The sequence below is a fragment of the Talpa occidentalis genome, unplaced genomic scaffold, assembly GCF_014898055.3.
Source record: "Talpa occidentalis isolate TD23 unplaced genomic scaffold, MPIMG_talOcc4v2.1 talOcc4.12, whole genome shotgun sequence".
Taxonomy (NCBI): Eukaryota; Metazoa; Chordata; class Mammalia; order Eulipotyphla; family Talpidae; genus Talpa; species Talpa occidentalis.
In genome coordinates this window covers 43,136,994-43,152,792 of record NW_023601212.1, presented here as the reverse complement: position 1 = coordinate 43,152,792, position 15,799 = coordinate 43,136,994, and the positions used below count along the sequence as shown (strand labels likewise).

The 15,799-nt window shown below is 39.4% G+C and overlaps 1 protein-coding gene across 1 annotated transcript; it reads right to left on the bottom strand.

Moving 5' to 3' along the window:
• Window positions 1-11,707: 11,707 nt before the first annotated feature.
• LOC119242187 (olfactory receptor 7A10-like) lies at window positions 11,708-12,646 on the bottom strand. The gene has a single exon (XM_037507947.1). The coding sequence runs from the start codon at window positions 12,644-12,646 to the stop codon at window positions 11,708-11,710; it is 939 nt and encodes a 312-aa protein (XP_037363844.1).
• Window positions 12,647-15,799: the final 3,153 nt, after the last annotated feature.

The window sequence follows — 15,799 nt, the reverse complement described above, 5'->3', positions numbered from 1 at the left end:
TGGGTTAGGCAAGTGTGAGACAGAAGGAATAGAATTAAAATACAAATCAAGATTAAGGCTGCAATTATAAGCCTCCCCATACGTCTCCCACCACACCTCTATAAAACATTGTCAAAAGAAATAACAGAAAACACAAAGAAATGGAAATTATTCCTTGTTCACGAATAGGAAGAATCAATATTGTCAAAATGTCCATCTTAGTCAAAGAAATCTACCAATTCAAACAAATCCAGTAAAGAACTCAATGGCATGCTTCAAAATATAGAACAAATATTACTGAAATTCAAATGGAAATACAAAAATCCTGAATAGACAAAGCTCTCCTGATTAAAAAGGTTAACAATGGAGATATCACACTTCCAGACTCCAAACTATACCAAAAAGACATAATATTTAAAACAGCACAGTACTGGAAAAAGAAGAGACACATAGACCACTGGAATAGAACTGAATGCCTGAAATAAAACCATACAGTCATGGACAATAAAAGATTAATGTATACACACTGGAATAAAGAATACTTCTTCAAAAATGGCAATGGGTAAACTGGACTGCTACATGTGAAAATTGAAATTGATCACTGTCTCACACCATACATGAAAATCAACTCAAAATGGATGAAAAAAATGATGTAAGATATAAAACTATATAATATAGGGGGCGGAGCAACATGGCGGCGAGAAGACGCTGCGAGTAAGATCTCCCATTAAAAAAAGTGAATAGGGAGGAAAAGCGGCAGGTCCCAGTGAGAACTGGGACACGGAAGATAAACGGGTGACGCCAGCGAACTGCCCGAAGAAGAAAGTGGCCATAAAAGAGGACTAGAAGGGAGGGAAGCGCAGAACCCTGCTCCCCTCCCCCGCCCACAGAGGCGGCACTCTCCGACCGGCAGAGAGGAGGAAACAATAAACCAAAACAACCAACAAGAACAAACGACGTAGCAAGCGGGACCGTGAGTGGAAAGGAACTATTGCAGCCACCACACCCCGTGAACGGGAGCTGAGGCGAACCCTGCAGGATTCCCGCGGCGGCGAGCGAACGGCTCCGGGCGCCATTAGAGAAGAACAAAGACCCTGGGAGACGCGCACACAGCCCGAGCTGCCGGTAAGCTTGCGCGGAAACGCGGCGCACTCGGGGAGCTTGAAAAGCAAGTGCAGACCTGGATCGCGGCTGCCCAGGTCCCCGCGCCTGCGACCTAGGCTTGCGGGGAGACGACCTACGCTTGCGGGGAGACGCGCGGAGGTCCTCACTGAGGTGAAGGTCCCTCCCTGAGTGAGCAGGAACCAGGCGCCCAGGCACGGGAGCAGTGCAAAAGGCGCCATTCCCGCGCCACTGAACTGGGCTACAGCCCGCGTCCTGGAACTGAGGGCTTTGAACTGAGACCCGGGGCACGAAAATTCGGGGCGTGGTTTCTCCACGACGGTGGGGCACAAGGCAGACACAGCACCCCAAAGCTGTTGAGGTGTACCCTACCATTCCCGCTCTGTTCTCTGTCCCACGGGGTGGAGGGAGGCGAAAAACAGCCCCCCAAGGACAATAGGAGAGATCTCTGGCGCCACCTAGCGACCAGAAAAAAAAAAGTCACTAACACCCTATAAAACAGGACATTTCTTAAGACTGCTTGAAAAGGGCAGAAGGTTTCTGGAGGACCCAGTGGCCAGCCGGGAAGTTATAACACGCCAGGCCCCTTCCGACCAGCAGTCTGAGCCCACAGAGGGAGCAGGCACCCACGTCCGGGGCAGACCGGGTGCGCAGAAGAGTGTGCCTGAAACCGGAGGCGCAGGGACTGCATCCCGCTTCGCCATTTGAGAACAGGGACATTTCTTCAGTAAAAACTGCCTAAAACCAGCAGAAAGCTCCCCCAGAAGACAGAGATGGCTCCTGGAAGAGCCAGAGGGGAGCGGAGAAGTTCACCCAAGATGTCAGTCAGTCCGAGCAACACAGTGTCCCAACGTATACGACAAATTAGAAAACAGACAGTAGGGAGTAGAAGAACCACACGCAACCTAAAAACTCCTCAGGAAAGAAGCACACCACAAAAAGAAAACCACTCCCCAGATTGCAACGACAGCAACTTGGAAGAACTTCTGAGCCTTCCAGAAAGAGAATTTAAAATTGCCATGATTAAAAAAGTGATAGATCAGAAGAAGGAAATTGAGTCCCTAAAGAGGGAAGTAAGAGAAATGCAGGAGATCAAAGAATTAATGGAGGAACTAAAGAACTCTGGGAAAAGCAATGAAAGCAGAATAGATGAAATGGAAGAACGAATAAGTAATCTTGAAGACACAGAAATAAAAAGAACCAAAACAGAAAAGGAAAGAGAAGTACGAAGGAAAAAGAATGAAGAAAGACTTCGGGAACTATCTGACTCCATGAGGAAAGGAAATATAAGAGTTATAGGAATTCCAGAAGGAGAGGAGAGAGATGTAGGAACAGAGAAAATATTCATGGATATAATTGAAGAGAACTTCCCAAATGAGAAGAAGGAGCTGAAAATTGATATACAAGAAGCAAGAAGAACACCAAACTTCCACGACGAAAGGAAAAACACAGCAAGACACATAATAGTAAAGCTCCCAAGAATCCAGGACAAGGAAAAAATAATGAAGCTGACAAGAGGGAAGAAACAGATAACATTCAAAGGAAAACCAATCAGGCTGACATCAGACTTCTCTGAAGAAACATTACGGGCAAGGAGAGAGTGGAGGGACATAGTCAACAGACTCCAAGAAAACAGATGCCAACCAAGAATACTCTATCCCGCAAAGCTCTCTTTCCTCCATGAAGAAAGAATATGGACCTTCCCAGACAAAGAGAAACTCCGGAATTTCATTGCGACTAAACCCCCACTCCAAAAAATACTACAAGGAATCCTAAAGCCAGAACCTCAGAGGGACGAATAACAACGAAAGAAGACCAAAAAAAAAAAGTTATTAAAAGAATAAATAAATAAAATCAAAGGAAAGACAAACATAATGGCAAATACAGATGCTAACATATCAATATTAACTCTAAATGTAAATGGACTAAACTCTTCAATAAAAAGACACAGAGTTGCAGCCTGGATTAAGAAACAAAACCCAACCTTTTGCTGTCTCCAGGAAACACATTTAGCTACAAAAGATAAAAATAGGCTCAAAGTCAAAGGATGGAAAACAATCCTACAAGCAAATGGGCCAAAAAAGAAAGCAGGAACAGCTATACTTATATCAGATAAAACAGACTTCAAACTCAAAAAAATAAAAAGAGACCCCAATGGTCACTACATTATGCTTAAGGGGACAATACTTCAAGAAGAAATAACACTCATTAACATATACTCACCAAACGAAAGAGCACCAAAATATATCAGACAACTGTTGTCCTCTCTGAAAACAGACATCAGAGAAAACACATATGTAGTGGGAGACTTCAACACACCACTATCAACAATGGATAGATCAACAAGACAAAAAATAAGTAAAGAAACTAAAGCTCTAAATAAGGACCTAGAGCATTTGGGCTTAACAGACATCTATAGAACACTAAACCCAAAAAAAACGGAGTACACATTTTTCTCAAGCGCACACGGATCATTCTCCAGGATCGATCACATACTGGGGCACAAGACAAACATCAACAGATACACCAAGATTGAAATCATACCAACCATCTTTTCTGACCACGAAGGCATCAAACTAGAAATAAATCATAAAAAGAAGGCAAGGAACTATCCTACCTCATGGAGATTAAAAGCCACATTACTGGAAGACCACTGGACTAACGAGGAGATCAAAGAAGAAATTAAAAAATTCTTTGAATTGAATGACAAGGAGGACACCAATATCCTAAATGTATGGGATGCAGCAAAAGCAGTAATAAGAGGAAAATATATAGCAATAGAAGCTCACATCAAAAAACAAGAAAGAACTCAAAGAAACAACCTAATCTCGAAGCTCAAAGATCTAGAAAAAGAACAACAAAAAAACCCCAGAACCAGTAGAAGAAAAGAAATAATAAAAACCAAAGCAGAAATAAATGAAATTGAAACTAAAAAAACAATCCAAAAGATCAATGAAACCAAGAGCTGGTTCTTTGAAAAAATAAATAAAATAGACAAACCCCTAGCCAGGCTCACAAAGGAAAAAAGGGAGAAAGCACAAATACACAGAATCATAAATGAAAGAGGAGAAATCACAACGGACACAGCAGAAATCAAAAGAATAATCAGTAACTACTATGAACAGTTATATGGAAACAAGTTCAACAATCTAGAGGAGATAGACAAATTCCTACAACTCTACAATCACCCAAAGCTAGATAAAGAAGAAATAGAACACCTAAACAGACCAATTACAAGCAGCGAAATTGAAATGGTAATTAAAAACCTCCCCAAAAACAAAAGCCCAGGACCTGATGGATTTACAAATGAATTCTACCAAACATTCAGAGACGAATTAGTGCCTATCCTTCACAAACTCTTCCAAAAAATTGAGAAGGAAGGGACAATACCAAACACGTTCTATGAAGCCAATATTACACTAATACCAAAACCGAATAAGGACAACACAAAAAAGGAAAACTATAGGCCAATCTCCCTAATGAACACTGATGCAAAAATCCTCAATAAAATTTTAGCTATCAGAATCCAACAATGTATCCATAAGATAATTCACCACGACCAAGTTGGATTCATTCCAGGGGCACAAGGATGGTTTAACATCCGAAAATCAATCAACGTTATCCAACACATCAACAAAAAGAAATATAAAAACCATATGATAATATCAATAGATGCTGAGAAAGCTTTCGACAAAGTGCAACACCCATTCATGATAAAAGCCCTTGAAATTCTTGGGATACAAGGAACATACCTCAACATCATAAAGGCCATCTATGACAAGCCAACAGCCAGTATAATTCTCAATGGTGAAAAGCTGAAAGCAATTCCATTAAGATCTGGAACAAGACAAGGATGTCCACTCTCACCACTGCTTTTCAATATAATACTGGAAGTCCTAGCCAGAGCAATAAGACAAGAGAAAGACATCCAAGGAATCCAAATAGGAAAAGAAGAAGTCAAACTATCATTATTTGCAGATGATATGATAATATACATAGAGAACCCCAAAATCTCCACAGAAAAACTAATTCAACTCATCAATCAATTCAGTAAAGTGGCAGGATACAAAATCAACACGCAAAAGTCAGTAGCCTTCCTATACACAAACAATAAATCTGAAGAAGAAGAAATCAAAAAAACCACCCCTTTTATTATCGAAACAAAAAAAATCAAATATTTGGGAATAAATCTAACAAAAGAGGTAAAGGACCTATACAAAGAAAACTATAAAACACTGTTAAAAGAAATAGAAGAAGACACAAAGAAATGGAAAGACATCCCCTGCTCATGGATTGGAAGAATAAACATTATTAAAATGGCCATCCTACCGAAAGCAATATACAGATTCAATGCTATTCCAATCAAAATCTCAATGGCATTCTTCAAAGAAATAGAACAATTATTGATGAAATTCATATGGAATCACCAAAAACCCCGAATAGCCAAAGCTCTACTGAAAAAAAAAGAAGGAAATGGAGGCATCACACTCCCAGACTTCAAACTATACTACAAAGCCATAATCATCAAAACTGCATGGTATTGGAACAAGAACAGACATACAGACCAATGGAATCGAATAGAAAATCCAGAAATAAACCCACAGATTTATGGTCAACTAATCTTTGACAAAGGAGCAAAGACTATGCATTGGAGCAAAGAAAGTTTGTTCAATAAATGGTGCTGGGAAAACTGGGTCGCTACATGCAAAAGAATGAAGCTTGACCACTACCTCACACCATACACAAAAGTCAACTCAAAATGGATTAAAGAACTAGACATAAGACCTGAAACCATAAAATACATAGAAGGAAATATAGGCGAAACACTACGGGATTTGCATATCAAAGACATCTTTACAGACACATCACCCAAAGCAGTGATAGTGAAGAGAAAGATAAACAGCTGGGACTACATCAAATTAAAGAGCTTCTGCACAGCAAAAGAGACAATAACAAAAACAAAGAGAAACCCCACCAACTGGGAGAACATTTTTGCACCCAACACTAATGATAAAGGACTGATCACAAAAATCTGCAAAGAGCTGATGAGACTCAGCAACAACAAAGAAAATAATCCAGTCAAAAAATGGGCAGAAGAGCTAAAAAGAAACTTCTCTGAAGAGGAAATGCAAATGGCCAACAGACATATGAAAAAATGTTCAACATCACTTGTCATCAGGGAAATGCAAATCAAAACTACCATGAGATACCATCTCACACCAGTGAGAATGGCACATATTAAAAAAACTAGCAACAACAAATGTTGGCGAGGATGTGGAGTAAAAGGAACTCTTCTGCACTGTTGGTGGGAGTGCAAACTGGTCCAACCACTATGGAGAGCTGTGTGGAGATTTCTGGACCTACTAAACATAGAGCTTCCATATGATCCAGCAATTCCACTCCTAGGTATTTACCCAAAGGACACAGAAACATCAATTCCAAAGAACACCTGCACTCCTATGTTTATAGCAGCACTGTTTACAATAGCTAAGCTTTGGAAACAGCCCAAATGCCCAAAAATAGATGACTGGATCAAGAAGATGTGGTACATATATACCATGGAATATTACTCAGCATTCAAAAAAGATAAACACATGCAATTTGCAGCAACATGGATGGCGCTGGAAGGGATCATGCTCAGCGAAATAAGCCAAAAAGAAAAAGAAAAATACCGGATGGTCTCACTCATAGCAGGAATCTAGAAAACTTAAATAAGGGACCAGGAAAATGAATATAAGAAAGTGAAAATCAAAATCAACAAAAAACTATGAACCAGAGACACTTTTTGGGGGTGGGGGGCGGGAGGGGAAGGATTGGGGTCAGAATGGGGCGTTTGCAATTGTATGGGTGAATATAAAAATAAAATTTAATATTAAAAAAAAAAAAAAAACTATATAATATATAAAAGAAAGAGGGAAAACACTACATGACACAAATTTCAGAAATATCTTTTGGGCCCTTCCCTGGTGGCACAGCGGTTGAGCTCTGGGTTGCGAGGCTGCCCGCAGCCTCTGCAGTGCCAGTTCAATCCCCGGCCACTGGCGAGGGTCCCACTATATATATATATATATATATATATATATATATATATATATATATATATATATCTTTGATGACACATTTCAGGAAGCAAGGAAAAAAAGAATATAAAAACCTGGGACTGCATCAAACTAAAAACCTTCTTTAGAGCATGAAAAACAGTAACCAAAGTAATGAGACATCCTACTGACTGAGATAAAAATATTTGAACATCATACTTCTGACAAGGGATTGATATTGTAAATTTACAAAGATCTTATATAACTAAACAAACAACCCAATCATAAATAGGACAGAAGAGCTAAGTAGACATTCCTCTAAAGAAGACATGCAGATAGCCAATAGACATATGAAAATATGTTCATTTTTTATTATCAGGAAATGTAGATCAAAAGCACAATGAGATACCATCTCACACCTGTAAGAATGACCATAATAAAAACACCAAATTCAGTAAGTGCTGGAGTGGGAGTGGGGAACAAGGTCCCTCCTTAGTAGGTTGAATGTACACTGGTTCAGACCCTATGTTCAACTATGTTGAAGTTCCTCTAAACACTAATAAGGATGTGTCATATGACCCAGCAATTCCAATCCTAAGAATCTACCCAAAGAAATATAAATACTAAGTCAAAAGGAATGTACACTCCTCTGTTTATTGCATGACAATTTCCAGTTGCCAAGATATGGAAACAACCTCAAAGAATGAAACAGAATAATGAATAAGATATGGCATGTACTCGTGATTAAAAAAGATAAATCATCACATTTTTGACAACATAGATATAGCTGGAATGGATTACAAAAAGTGAAATAAGTCAGAAGGACAAAGATAAATACAGGATGATTTCAGTAATATGTAGAAAATAGACCAAAAAAAAGACAAAGTCTTGAAATCTGACCATAGATCTGGGGCATTCAGGAGGGTTGAAGAAGAAGATGGGGTGAAAACAGGAGGGTGAAGAGCACATTGAACTAAGAGTGAGGATCCCAGAAAGGGGAATGGTGTGGCTGGAGTAGAGGGGAGAGTGGGTCTAATGGAGGATATCTGGGGTTTGGTGGTCAGTATGGTGAAATAACATGCAGGTTTTGAGGTGGTCAATATGGTGAAATAACATGCAGGTTTTGAGGTGTAAGCCTATACCCATAAGACCTACACTGTGGTTTAAGTCAGCTTCACTCAATAAATATAATTCATAGTAAATAAATGTGAATAAAGACTGACACTTGTGTGGCATTAAGATGAAAAAAGTAATTCATCCTTTAAATGTTATCCACCATACAGTACTGTGCTGTTTTATTTATTTATTTATTTTATACATTTTTTACATAATTTTTCATTTTTGCACAATGTATGTATTTTCATCTTGATTATAGTCCCCATACAATTCCCACCCCCCTTGTTTTGATCCTACTCCCTCCCCACCCCATAATGTGTCTCTGGTTTATAGTTGCTTTTTGAGTTTGCTTTTTACTTTATTGTCATTAGGTTTTTACCTGGTCCCCAAATCCCCAAAAATAGATGACTGGATCAAGAAGATGTGGTACATATACACAATGGAATATTACTCAGCAATCAAAAAAGATAAACTCATGCAATTTACACCAACATGAATGGACCTGGAAGGGATCATACTCAGCGAAATAAGCAGAAAGAAAAGGAAAAATACTGGATGGTCTCACTCATAAAAGGAATTTAGAAATACTATGCTGTTTTAATTTATAAATCAGTGACATTCTGCAGGGGAGGAGGAGGGTGAAGAATCAAAAGAGTGGTGGGAAGAATACAAGAGACTATGGTGATGGGACATGGGTAAACTGGTGGTGGGAATTCCACAGGGTCTATACCTGAGAGGAGAAAGCATACATTGCACAAGAGCAATGGAAAATATATATATATATAAAATAAAAAATAAAAACAATTCTGTCTTTGTGTTAAACTACTGTATACTTTTAATTATATGTTAATTCATAAATTCTTTTTGTTTCTATCCTTTCAACTTTCAATATTTCCTTTCAATATGAGATTATTTGAGTCTGTTCTGTACATATATTTGTGTATGTTTATAACAATAAAATTATGTGCAAATAAATATACATGTATACATGGAAAATACTTTAAATATTTAATTTTGTTTTCAGCAAAATATGTCCATTGATTTGATTTCTATCTTGCAACAGTCATCTAAAATGATATTTCCTAACTCAAATTCTCTTCAGTAAAAAGGAAATTGAGGTTCTGGGAGAATACATTTTTCAAAGTTCCCCAAATGCCATTAAATCTCATGGTACACTTTATTTAGACACAAATGGAAATATACAACATGTATATTGTATATTGTAGCTTTGTATGGCTCTTTCTATTCATCACAAAGTACATTGTAAATAGGCACAAATTATATTTTTCATGTTTAATAAATTACTTAAAAGGAAAAAGTTTTAAATGCCTGGTCAGAGTATGATACACAGACAGGTGACTGATTCAAAGTGAACAGAGGTGAAAGCTATCACTTCTACTTGAGAACATAGGAAAATATTAAGATATGGAATAGGAACCACAAAAATAAGTGAAAGAAACTCACATTTGAAACTCTTTTTCTGCAAAAATAGAACATGAAAGCAGGTACATAAAAATGGTGAACTGAGCATATATTTCAGGGAGAGACCCCCTGGCACAGGCACCACCCTGGATGAACCTCAGAAACACAAAGTAGAGACTCAAGCTACCTGTGGAGCCCTGGGCAGAATGGCTCATCACACATTCTTTCTGGTCCTCAAGGCCTGATATTAACTCACTTACATGTAGGATGGTCTGTCAGTAGTAGCTAACTGATATTACAGTGAAGGTGAATAGAAGTGAGGAGAATTATTAATATAATAATATGCACTGGTTTGGGTTTTGTTTGGCATTCATTGTTATACCTAATTGATACGACTGTATTTAAAAATTCTATGCAGGTAATTTCAGGTAACTAGGAGAGGTGGTGTTTTTTAGTAGTAAAACTAGTGAAATTGAATCCATGACTGGACAGGAATTTAAGTTCTCTCATAGTCATCCTTTCATCATAAAAGATGATAGAATCCCTTGTGCAATGGAGATTATATATATAAAGTGTGATGATATCATAGCATTAAATCACTATCCTTTTCCTTATGCAAAAAATGAGAAGGGGTCTATTTCCTTTAGACCTAAGAAAGCAGCCCCAGCTTTAGTAGCATCAAAACTGTGTGAGCAGGGCCTCCCCTGGTGGCACAGCGGTTGAGCACTGGGCTGCGAGGCTGCCCGCAACCTCTGCAGCACTGGTTCGTTCCCCGGCCACCAGCGAGGGTCCCACAAAAAAACCCAAAAAACAAAAAACTGTGTGAGCAGAGAATGACAACAAATGAATCAGATTTTTTTTTTGCAATTCCAATCATTATTTACACCCTTACACCAGATATGAATCCTCCATATTTGAAGATGTAGATGTGCTGCATGAAACACAATTATTTTGTATTGTAATATAATATGCGATTTAATTTTTTCCCACCATATTGATTATATATGATTCTAAGATCATATTAAGTTATTAAAATGAGTCTTGGTGAAGACTCAAATGTGTGATAATCATGTTGATGTGGACTAACAGGGGCTTTTCATGCACTGAGCTGAAGGAGAACAGGATTCTAAGGAGGTGAATAAAACCTAGTATGTATGGAGCCCACTGTATATTAGCATCTTTGTTGTCAGAAAGTTGGTTAATGTAGTGAGCACAAAAGGATGACATACTCAAATCTGAAAAGCTTTGTTTTTGTTCTTCCTCTGTTATCTCTGTTACAAAATTATATATGTTTCCTTGGTCACAATGCATAGTTGTTTTCTTTAGAAGTAGCAGACTTGATGACTTTTTTTTTTTTTTTTTTTTAATAGAGGCATGCTTTATTTATTTGTTTGCTGGTTTGTTTGTTTGTTCTGTTCATACATGCACTGGGTACAGTCAGAAGCGCGGGAGGGTGAGAGAATTCACCAGAGCCAGAGCGGGGAGCAGAGCAGGCAGAAGGACCGAAGTACACTGCTGAGGGGAGCAGCGGGCGGCAGGAGAGGTCTGCACGCCATGTGGGACCCTCCTCCGGTGGCCGGGGAGCAGCCGGGGATCGAACCGGCGCCGCAGAGGCCGCGTGCAGCTTCGCAACCCAGCGCTCAACCGCTGCGCCACCGGGGAGGCCCCTATGCAGACTTGATGACTTTTAACTGCAACAAAGTATCTGGTATGATACATGACATTTGTGAAAAAATATTCTAAAACATCCATTTTGTCTCTCTTATCTACATTTTTCTGATTTAAGTTTTGAATAATTTTGATAAAGTTGGAAAACCAAAGAGAAAAAAGCTGTTAGAGATTAGAAAGAATAAAAAGTTCAATAAAGTGAGTTACATATTTGAATAGAGAAATTGAGGTATAAGAGGAAATTCCACAATAAAAGAATAAAATAAAAGAACATGCTCTACTTCTTAGTTTGATCAGTTAAGCCCAATTTCTATTAACCTCTATTGTCTAAAATTATGGGTTCTTCTTCTACCTTGGGACAATTATCTTTTTGTAGTTTTCTTTAAAATGAATGTTCTCAGAGCCTCCTTTATATCTTTGTTCCTCAGGCTGTAGATAAAGGGGTTCAGCATGGGTGTGACCACAGTGTACATCACAGAGGCTATTGCACTTGAACGTGAGCTTTGGGGAGCAGCAGAGCTAAGGTACACTCCAAGGATTGTACAATAAAATAAGGAGACAGCTGAGAGGTGAGATGCACAGGTGGAAAATGCTTTATACTTGCCCTGAGCAGATGGGATTCTACGGATGGAGGAAACTATCTTAGAGTAAGAGTAAAGGATACCAAAGAGGCAACCACCACCCAGTAAGATTGATCCAAAATATATCATCAGGTTATTGAGAAAGGTGTCAGAACAGGCCATTTTGATCACCTGATTGAGTTCACAGAAAAAGTGTGGGATTTCCACATTTGTACAGAAGGACAGCCGTAACAACATTAAGCTTTGTATTAAGGAATACAGAACACTGATGATCCAGATCACCAGAACCAGCAGCCCACATAGCCGGGGATTCATGATGACCATGTAATGCAGGGGGTGGCAGATGGCCACAAAGAGGTCATAGGACATCACGGTGAGGAGATAGACATCCAACCCTAAAAACAGTAAGAAAAAATATACCTGGGTGATGCAGCCTTCATAGGTTATGGCTTTGCTGTGTGTCTGGAGGTTCAGCAGCATCTTGGGGACGGTGGTGGAGGAGAAACAGATGTCAGCAAAGGACAGGTTGGAGAGGAAGAAATACATGGGGGTGTGGAGGTGGGAATCAGAGCTGACAGCCAGGATGATGAGCAGGTTTCCAAACACAGTAATCAGGTACATGATGAGGAATAGTCCTAGTATGAGGAGCTGGAGTTCTGCTGCCTCTGAAAATCTCAGCAGGAGAAATTCTGAAACTTGTGTATCATTGATTGGTTTCATGTAGTGCAGTTGACTTACAGGAAAAAGGGAAATAACAAGATTTATTTTTATAAACTTTTGTTACAAACCTACCTGATATGTCTCCATTTATATTTTTATAAGAAGTTAATTATAATGCTTTGTGTGTGATTTCCTCTAGGGGATACTCAGTGACACCTCTGATATAGAATTTCTGTCCAAATCAAATTTTTCCCCATGGATTGTGTGTTATACAGTTTTACTAATAAATTATTTTAGTTCAAGAATGTAAATTGATTCCTGACTGTGCTTTAGGCACACTCTAGACAAAGAGTTTAGGGCATTGTACAATGATATTCCAATTCAATGGTAGAAAAAAATGTAGAAGCAAGCAATAAAATTATATAACATTTTAGGGCTTCCTAGGTGGCACAGGTGGTTGAGCACAGCGCTGTAAAGCTGTCTGCAGCCTCTGCAGTGTCAGTTTGATCCCTGCCAGCCAGAGATACCCACATGGCCAGACAAACTTCTCCTGCCTGCTGCTCCCCTCAGCAGTGTATTTCAGTCAGTCTGCCTTTTCTGTTCCCGGCTCTGTCTCTGGTGAATCTGCTCACCCTCCCGCACATCTGACCTGTACCCCAGTTCTTGTATAAATAAATAAATTTTAAAAAAATTTAATAATATTCTAGAAGGGACAGTTGGGAAGATATAAAGGAAACCAACTATAAAAAGAAGAGTGAAGAGGGCTTTAGGGTTTCTTGGGTTTTTAGACAGACCTGTATAAGTGCCACATTTGAACAAAAAAGCACAAGTAGAGAGAGAATGGGGATGCGAGGATATGAGGGGAAGTGTGTAGCCAGCAGTGGGAACAGCCAGTGCACAGTCAGTTCCTGAGAAGATGCTTGATTCAAGTAAAAACGTGAAGCCATCGGGCCTCCCCTGGTGGCACAGCGGTTGAGTGCTGGGCTGTGGGGCTGCCCGCAGCCTCTGCAGTGCCTGTTCGTTCCCCGGCCTCTAGCGAGGGTCCCACCAAAAAAAAAAAAAAAAAAGTGAAGCCATCTGCACAGATAAAAATCTAACAATAAAACAAAAAGCCATATTACTGAATGAGGGGCGGGGGACAGAAGCAGGATGAGGAGGAGAGATGGGAGAAGAGGGAGAGGAGGGTTGGTAGAAGTGGAGCAGAGGGGGCGAGAAGTGATTAAGTGTATAATCGAGGTGGGTGCTGAGAGACTGGGCTTGAGTGTACTTCTCCACCTTCGTTGTACTTTCTGATACCCAACATATACTAACTTTTGTCAAGTAAGAAACTGATATTTTTATAATCTATTTAGGATAAATATCTTACATATTGTAAGCACAATAGGAAATGGGCTGTGTTTGTGTGTGTCAGCACGAGTGACATTTAGTCAGGTCATTCTCTGTGGTGAAGTCTGTCCTGTGCATTGTAAAATGTTTGGAGCATTCTGCACCTCCCCCTGCACTTCACTGTGAGGCTGAAATGTTTGTGAACAGTGTTCAGTGTCTTTGAGGAACAAAGTTGCCCACTTAGAACCATGCTTTAGATTAATCTCCACATATTTTCTGAGTAATTTTTAATTTACTGGTACTAATAATTTAATGATATCAAAATGATCAACATGCATTTCACACTGTGAAACATTACACAGCCATTGAAGTAAATACATTCAGATTTAATCAAGCAAATTAACAAACACAGGACTCTCTCGCATTTGGGTAAAGGTAAATCCCCTCTCAGATGAAACAGATAAATGTTCTTGGCCTCATTTCTCTCTCCTGAGGGTCAACTGGGTTGCTGGGCTCACCTGGACATGGTCTCTGGGAGGGTCTTATGTGGAGATCTGAATTCCTTATTGGATGGAAGTGACAGAAACCTGAGCTCTGTACCCAGATGAGACAGCAGGGAGGTGTGAACACTATGTCCCTGAAGCAGGAATAGGACTCCACACAAACACACACACACAACGAAAGCATGCCCCTTCCTGCCAAAGTTTATATATGCCAGTTGTCAGCAATGTGTTTACAACTCTATCTGCTCATTAGTCACATTTTCTCTTGTTACTCCAACCTCTAGCTCACAATTTCCCTGTGGAAAACTTTCTGGACAGCAATGAGTTTTCCCTGTTCCCTAGAGTTCAGGTTAGAATGCAAATTAATTCCATTTTTTCCACTCACTATGAGCTTGCTTTCTTTTAGGTCTCTAAATTTCTTAGTGCATTTTCAGATTTCTAAGTTAAATTTTTCCACTGAGTCCCAAAACCTTCCCACAAGTGTACGGCACCTTCTGTTCACAACACACGAAAGGTGAGAAGGGGACAGGCAATTGTAGGATGAAAGGAGCAAAATCAAAATCAAGAGAAACGTTGTCATTGTCAGACTCTCCATGGGAATGGGTATAGGTTAGGTCCCTCATGTATTCAAAGTTTTGACTTGTGCTGGAAACATAAGTCCTAATATCCAGACAGTTCTGTCATCCTTCACAGCAGGGAATCAAGCTAACTTCTTATGATAATAGAACATGGCACTGAACTCCTAAACTTCATGATGCTTTGCTAAAACGATGAGAAGCTTTTTACTTGTCACATTAATAGCTGTAATTTAATCCCTCTTTATAGTGTTTATCAAATATATATTATGTAGGTTGTTTTATCTACACTAACCTGATGTTAGAATCATATGGGTTGTCTGTGATTGAATTTTTTAAGAACATCCATTCCTTGAGGAAGTACATTTATGAACTCTATTCTTAATTGCAGACTGGGTTTGTGGTGGGGTTTAGTCACCTGCCCAAAGTTAAATCCATTAAAGTGAATGCCCTTAATTGAAGTATGTGAGGCTATCTCCAGTACTCAATTTCTGGGTTTTAGTTCTCAACCTGAAATGAGTTTTCCCCTTGGGAATATTTGACAGTGTTTGATGGGCTTTTGCTGACACCTACAAACCATTGCCTAGGGTCTCCTATGACCCCAATCAATTTTATTCTGCCCTAATTCTCAATAGTGAGAGTAAGAAAACCCATTTAGATCAGCACTTGGCTTACTTCTGTTACAGGGAAGTTTGAGGGGCACCTCGAGACCCCAAACCTGCCTGCTCTACATAGGTTCTGCCACCCACTGCATTATGACAAAACATACTCTAGTTTGTAAGATGTTTAAAGAAAAGGGAATTTAACAC